Here is a 7,252-nt window from a genome sequence, read left to right as displayed (position 1 = left end):
TCTACCGTGGGCGATTCCTCACTGGGAGCTTTTCTCCGTTGACCTCCGACTGACGATCGTGTGGGCCCCCGACTACTCGGAGGGTTCTTTGAGGGCAGCTTATACTCTTGTTCACATTCCCTCCGTCTTAAAAAATTACGCCACTCCCTGAACCCTGCCTCGGCTCCGAGTCTGCACGCACTGACCTGCCCCCTCCCCCAGCCAGGCTTTTAGGCGTAACGAAGCGCTGTGTTGATTGACGTACTCACGGATTTTGCCGAGCGCCTACTGTGTGCCGGCCCCGCTGGGATGCAATGGCGAGGAGGTTCTTTCTCCTGAGCCTACGGTCTGATGGGAGGAGAGGAGACAGACGTTTTCACAGAATCAGATGAGCAAATGGAGAATTATAGCTGTGGCGTGATAAGCTAGAGGTCAGAGATAACTTTTTGGTAGGTCGGGAGAGACTTTTCTGATGAACTAAAGCTTGGTCTGAGATCGGACGCCGTTATGCAAAGAAGGGAGGGAAACTCGCAAAGCAAAGGGAATAGCGTGTGCAAACGCTGGTGGCAGGAGGAAGCTGGTGTGTACAAAGGCTGAAGAATAGCTGAGGGGGTTGAGCTAAGAGACCTGAATGGTGTGACATGAAGCTAGATCCAGAGGAAGCACGACCTTAGCCATAACTGAGGGGTTTGGTCCTTATTCAAAATTCAAAAATTTTAAGCAGAAGTGAGTCAAGATCAGATTTGCAGGCGAAAGGTCCCTCTGCAGGGGGTGCCAGAGTGGATTAGGGTAGACCAGTTAGGCTACTGCAAAACTCCGGGCTAGAACTGTTGGAACTTGAGGGGTGGCGAAGAGGGAGGCCGGCAGAGGTAGAGAGAGAGGGAAGAACGGGGCGTTACTGAAGACGTTTAAGAGGGAATATGGACAGGGCTTGGTGTTGAGTTGGATGGGAGAGGGGGAAGGGAAATGTCAAGGTTTCTGGCTACATAACTGGATGAATGATGATACCATTCCCTGAGCAAGGGCCCTGGAAGATGATCACTTTTGTGGAGGGCATGCAGGGGAAATGATCATGAATTCAGCTTTAAACATGTTGAGCTGGAGGTGCACTTGAGACATCTAGTTGCTGTCAAGTAGGCAGTGGGATATATGTGTCCTGAGTTTGGAGAATTCTAAGCTGAGTATATAAATACTTAAGTCACCTACTTCTAGGTGGTTATTGAAATGTGAGCAGATGATTGCTTAAGAAAGGTGTATAGAGTGAGGAAGGCTCCAAAGCACAGCCAGAAGGAAAGGCCTTAGATAGCAAAAGGGACTGACTTCTAATGACAGCAGAAAGAAAGCGGATGGGTGCAGGATACATGTAGGTTTGTATGTTTGATTTCTGGAAAATGAGAAAATTTCCTTTGATGTCTCCTGCATTCTTTGTGAAGTAGAAGTAAGGTCGTTTGTTGAGAGAGAAGGGGAATTCTAAAGTTTTAAGAAAGTGGAAAAGTTATAAGATAATCTTTGTGGAAAATGAGTTGATAAGGAAACATGGTAGGATTGCTGAACAAGGCAGTGTCCATCTGAGGCTGGTTAATTTCAGCACTTCTGCTGTAACCATTGCTACACTGTCTGTCTCCACTGGGCTCCTGCAGCAGCCTTCTAACAGGTTCCCTGCTTCCTTTCTCCATCCCCCTCTCCCCAACCCACCTTTTCTCACAAAGCGCCTAGAGTGATCTTTTAACAGTATAAATCAGGTTACGTCACTTCCGTGTCCAGAATCTTTCAGTGGCTTCCTATCACACTAAGAATAATTAAATCCAGGGTCCTAAACCTTGCCTATAAAGCCCTGTGTCGCATGGACTGGTTCTCATCTCCTACCACTCTCCAGTTCAGCCAAGCTGACCTTACTGTTTCTTGAACAAGTCAGACATCTTCCCACCTTGTGGTCTTTGCACTTACTATTCTCCCAGCCTGGAATATTCTTCTCTCACATCTTTCTGTTGTTCCTTGTTCTCCTTTCTTCATTCAGGTCTTTGCTCAACTATCACTTTTTTCAGATGACAACTCTGTCTGAAACAGCACTCAGCTCCTTATCCTGTTTGATTTTTCTCTGTTCCTCTTCTCACTTCCCAACTAGCATGTGAGCGCCATGAGGGCAGGGATTTAGTTTTGTTGTCTGGTGTATATTTCCAACACCTGGAAGAGTGCCTAGTGCACAGTAGGCACTCAGTAAATATTTGTTGAATGAATGAATGAACAAATAGATATATTTATTACCTGTGTTCTCCCTAAAAATGTTAGTTCCTTGAGGGTGGAGACTTTGTCCTTTTTTTCTTTACCTGTATCTCCACTGCCTAGGGACCTAAGTCAGAGTATGTTACTTTTTTGTTATTGACTGAATGAATGAATCATGAACATATAGTGGAACCAGTCTGCCCTGCTGTGTGGCTTTCCAGGATGCTCAGCTGCGCTTCCCACTTAGCTCTCTGTGTACTGAATTCAGGCTCCTGTCCCACTATTCCATTGACGAAGCTCTTACTAAAGTTGATCGGGTTACTAGATTCAATGGACACTTGTTCAGACTTTTTATCACTTTGTGGGTCCTGTTGACCCTGCCTCTGTCTCCAGCCTCCCATCTCCACTGACAACCCAGGTTTAGGCCCCATCATTTCTCACTTAGGTAACACAGTTACCTCCTGAAACTGGTCCTCCTACTTCCAGGGTGCTTGTTCTCTCCTTTCACACTGTTGCCAGGACAATCTGTCTAAAAGACAAACACAAACAAAAAACCATTTATGATACAATTGAAAATTTGAACACTTCTGGATATTTAATAATATTAAGGTATATATATGTATATGTATTAGTTGTGTTAATGGGAATGATATAATGACTGGGAATATCATATTTTCTTCAAAACAATATAGGGGTGGGGAAGTGGATAGGGGTTTGGAGGGGTCAGGATTGGCCATGGGTTGATGGTTCTTGGAGCTAGGTGATAGGTACATGGGGGTTCATTATATTATTCAGTCCACTTTGGTGTGTGTTCAAAATTATCTAGGTTGAAAAATTTTTAAAAATCCAAGTGTGATCATATCCTTCTGCTTGAAAGTCTTCAGTGACTACTTAGGCTAAAGCCCAAACCATATAGCACACCTGGTTTTTCTGACCTGACCCTGACACCATGTCCAGCCTCAATTCTTGCCATTTGTCTTTTCGTATCCTGTGTCCAGCTGCATGGAGTCTGTGATTCCCTGAATTCACAGTGTTCCTTCCTGTCTCTGTGCCTTTGTATGTGCTGCTCCTCAGCCTGGATGCTCTCCCTGCCTTTTGGCTTTCCCTAGCTCTTCCATACCCAGGTCAGGTATCACCCTCTCTAGAAAGCCTCCCCTGGGGTGAGTGGAAGCATTCTTCCCATTGTTGTAATTGTCTGTCTCCCTCTGCTAGACTCTCAGCTCTTTGAAGACAGGGACAGTCTGACCTCTGTGTTTCTACAAGTGGTTGGCACTCAATAAATGATCGTAGAATAAATGGTTATTCATCTTTAACTTCCCGACACCCAGCATGGTGCTTAACACTTGCTCGATAAATGTCCATTGAGCGAATGCTGTTGAATGTGAACCACTGTGTTTTTACTCGCTGTATATAGGAAGCTGTGCTCCCCACAGTCTTGAGGTAGGGGTGGTAGTTGAGAGTAGAACTCGCTGGCAGGGTATGAGAAAAAGCTGGGGAATCGTCAGAATTACTTTCTCCCAGCTTTTGTTTCTTCTCTGCAGGCATGGGTTGGAATTGGAGCCACTCCCCCGACCTGACTACAACCAGCATCATGTGGTTACTAACTGCTCTTCATTCACTTCTTGATGCCTCCCAGAAAAAAACGCCGCCCAAGTTGCCAGAAAGCCCAGCTGCTATTCCACCATCAGCCACTGGAGAGCCCCAAACACCGCTATGGATCTCCACAGCTTCCCATCACCTACACTAGGCAGGTGCCCAGCAAGCCCATTGACCACAACACCGTCACTTCCTGGGTAGGCCATGGATTCTTACTGTGACCTTTACTCTGTTAGGTTTCTCACAATGCTGACTCTTCTGCCCCTTGAACCAGGGCCTCCAAAGAATAAGAAGATTCATGGGGGCAGGGACAAGGAGATAATATACTCTTTCTGTCATCGTCAGCCATCTTCTCTGGTATATCTTCTTTTCTAAGTTCAAACTGAGGCATGGTGTGGTTGGAATTGGAGTCTCCCGCCACATTCCTCTGAGAGAGTTCAGTATCAAAGTTTCACCTCCCACTAGCTGGGCGAGAAAGCCAGATAAGTGGCAGAACAAGTACAAAATGGGATTGTTCCCTGAGCTTCACGTGAGAGGTAAAGTATTTGGGTAGGTACTCTATTTACTGTTTAATAGTCTGAACCTTGAAAAAGAGCCACAGAAATGGCATATGTCATATTTTGTTAAAAGCCCTGGAGAGAGAACATAGCTCCTATAAGTCAGGGAAGTAGAATAGCAAAAGAGCCAGACAAAAGCATAAACTCTGCCTAAGAGTGCTTAATAAATGTAACTTGTCGGGGTTGCTTGGAAAAGCCATAATATTTGCTTCAGGATTGTAGAAGAGACTTAAATGTTAGAATCCTGGGGATGAGAAGAGGAATGAAATTTGTTGAGAATTCATTATGTGCTAGATCCTATGCTAGTTATTTTGCATACGCGGTCTCACTCCCTATTCTTGCATTCAGCCATTCATTCATTACTGGGTCCTTTCCTGTGTCAGGCACTCTGCTAGGTGCTGGGGATCAATGGTGAATAAGGCTGGTCGCTGCCCTCAAAGTTTAAAGATAGTTAAGTTGCAGCCATATGGTGTGATAAAGTGAAAGAGGCATTGTCCCCTTTCTTACACATGAGGAAACTGAAAGCCAGAGAGATTAAATAACTTGCCCAAAGCTCATATCCTTATCTATCTATCACATTAGACAGGTGTTTTTGTTTTGTGTCCATTACTATAGTAGGCCCCCATTTGGGATTCTGGACGTTGGGTGTAGTTTCCTTCCTGAGGTTTGTACTTGGTAGTTGGCTCTCCTCAGCTTTTTTTTTTTTTTTTTTTTTTTCATCCTTAGGTATCACCTCAGTTTGATACAACAGCAGAAAACTCGTTCCCAGCCAACCGGAAACGTCGTCGCAGAGACCAGGCAAGACATTCAAGTCGAAAATCTACCACCTCCAAGTTTCCACATCTAACATTTGAGAGTCCACAGTCTTCTTCCAGTTCAGCCACACTTGGGATCCCCTTAACCGGGGGATACCCCAATCAATCAGAAAAGGACATTTCCAGAAGGCCCTTCATTCCAATGCTCAGTCCCCAGAGCTGTGGGGAGCTGTCATCACACGCACTTCAAAACTTGCCTTATGTGTTCATTCCACCTGAAATCCGGACCCCAGAGTCATCTTCTGTGAAGGAGGGGCCCATTCCCCCAGATCAGAGGGAAGACAGCCTTCCAAGCTGCTCCCTTCACACTAGTACTCCCAAGAGCCCAGAGCCTGGGCCTGTTCTGGTTAAAGACACTCCTGAGGAGAAGTATGGGATAAAGGTCACGTGGAGGAGACGAGGGCACCTGTTTACTTACCTCAAGGAGAGAGGGAAGCTGAGCAAAAGCCAGTTCCTTGTGAAAAAGTGACTGGGTTTCTCAGATAACAGTAATCTCAAGACATTGATTGCTGGTTTTCACAGAGTTGCTCAAGTCGCTTTTCTGGCTCACAAGATAGCACATCGATAGAATAAAGTGGAAATAATACCAATAACATCAATAGAAAAAGATATTTTAACTAGACCCCTGGAGTCATAGGGAATTCAATTCCCAGATTTACTTTTTTAAATATCTTGTCATAAACAGTTCTTAGTGTCATAAACTGTTTACTTCATATTTTTCTTGTATTAACTGTTTCAAATTTTAACGTATCTTGTAGTAACTGTTTAAAATGTATGTAAACAAATGGTTGCAGGAACTTTTTAGAGAACCCTGCTTCTGACTGCCCCCTCCACAGAGGGTCTTTCCTAATGGTTTCCTTTAGCCACTACTCGTTAATCCTTTAGTCACCTCATGCAAACCAATTCATTCCACAGTTTTGAGTACTGACTCTGCGTCAGGCTCAGTGGCAGCTTCCTCTATGACCTGATGGATGGAAAAAATCTAAGCAAATTCTGTGACTTTTTATAGTTGAGCTGCCGCCTCTGCAACCTTGGCTCCTCTGCTGAAAGGAGAAGATTGAAGAAGGGGCAGCAAGCCCTGTTTAGTGAATACAGTGGGATCAGGGCAGGTAAAGGGGACATGAGTAAGTTACTTAGGTTTGCTGTGTTTTGATTTTTATTTCCAACCGAAGAAATCTCTAAATATTAAATAGGGTGGGAAAATGATTTCTTGCAGTAACTGTTTGAAATGTATGTAAATAAATGTGGAAACTTTTCAGAGAACAGTGCTTCTTATTGTAATTAATGCGGGACTACCCAGTCAACAAAATGTTTCCACTGGCCTTTCATCGATACAAATAGCATTTCATTCAACTCCATTCATTCAGCTTTAAGAACCCACTCTGTCAGGTCCAGCCGAGCCAGAAAGCAGGGATTATTGTGTTTGTTTTACGGACGGGAATTTGAAACACAGATGGTGAACCACGCTCAGGGTCGCATGGTGGGTGGAGGCTGGCCCAGTGAGTGCCGTGCTCTGCTCTTCTCGCTTGTGCCAAGTTCCATGCCTCTTAGAAATTCAAAACCAATGTGGAAACAACTTTGACGTCGGAATGCTATAAACTGAGGTCAGTGTGCAGTAACTGTCCGGATGTTTTGTGGGGACCATAACGCTGTATGTAAGTTGGTGGTGAGAAAAGAAGTGATGGTTGGGGACAAGATTTACTGGAAACGATAGCACAGATTTACACAGCGGATCTCGTCATGGAGTATGGATGTTTGAAGACGGTCCATAGGCTGTAGAGAGAGGTCATGGAAAAGATTGTCAGGAGAGTCCGTGGAGAAGGTCTAGAATGCTCTAAAAGCCTGGGCTGGAGTGGGGAGGCTGAAGGAGTTTTGTGCAGTTGAGTGCAAGACCAGGTAACTATATGAAAGATGCATTTAATTGGGTGTGACTGCTGCAGAGGGGACAAGTGTGGCTCCCAGGAAGGCCCTGGTGTCAGGGAAGGGGCCGGTCTGTGAGGGAGCGGGCAGAGATCTGCAAGCCCTAACATTACAGCCCTCGGGAAGCGCTCTGGGTGGTCTCAGTACAAACGGCAGAGGATT

At 45.1% G+C, this 7,252-nt stretch overlaps 1 protein-coding gene across 1 annotated transcript; it reads left to right on the top strand.

Annotated features, from left to right (window-relative positions):
- The first annotated feature begins 16 nt into the window (after positions 1-16).
- RHNO1 (RAD9-HUS1-RAD1 interacting nuclear orphan 1) lies at positions 17-6,457 on the top strand. Its single transcript, XM_058559058.1, has 3 exons — positions 17-428; positions 3,744-3,995; positions 5,082-6,457. The coding sequence occupies exons 2-3, from the start codon at positions 3,828-3,830 to the stop codon at positions 5,637-5,639; spliced, it is 726 nt and encodes a 241-aa protein (XP_058415041.1). The 5' UTR covers positions 17-428; positions 3,744-3,827; the 3' UTR covers positions 5,640-6,457.
- The last annotated feature ends 795 nt before the right edge of the window (positions 6,458-7,252 follow it).

This window comes from Diceros bicornis, chromosome 17 (genome assembly GCF_020826845.1).
Source record: "Diceros bicornis minor isolate mBicDic1 chromosome 17, mDicBic1.mat.cur, whole genome shotgun sequence".
Lineage (NCBI taxonomy): Eukaryota > Metazoa > Chordata > Mammalia > Perissodactyla > Rhinocerotidae > Diceros > Diceros bicornis.
This window is presented reverse-complemented; position numbering and strand designations above follow the sequence as displayed.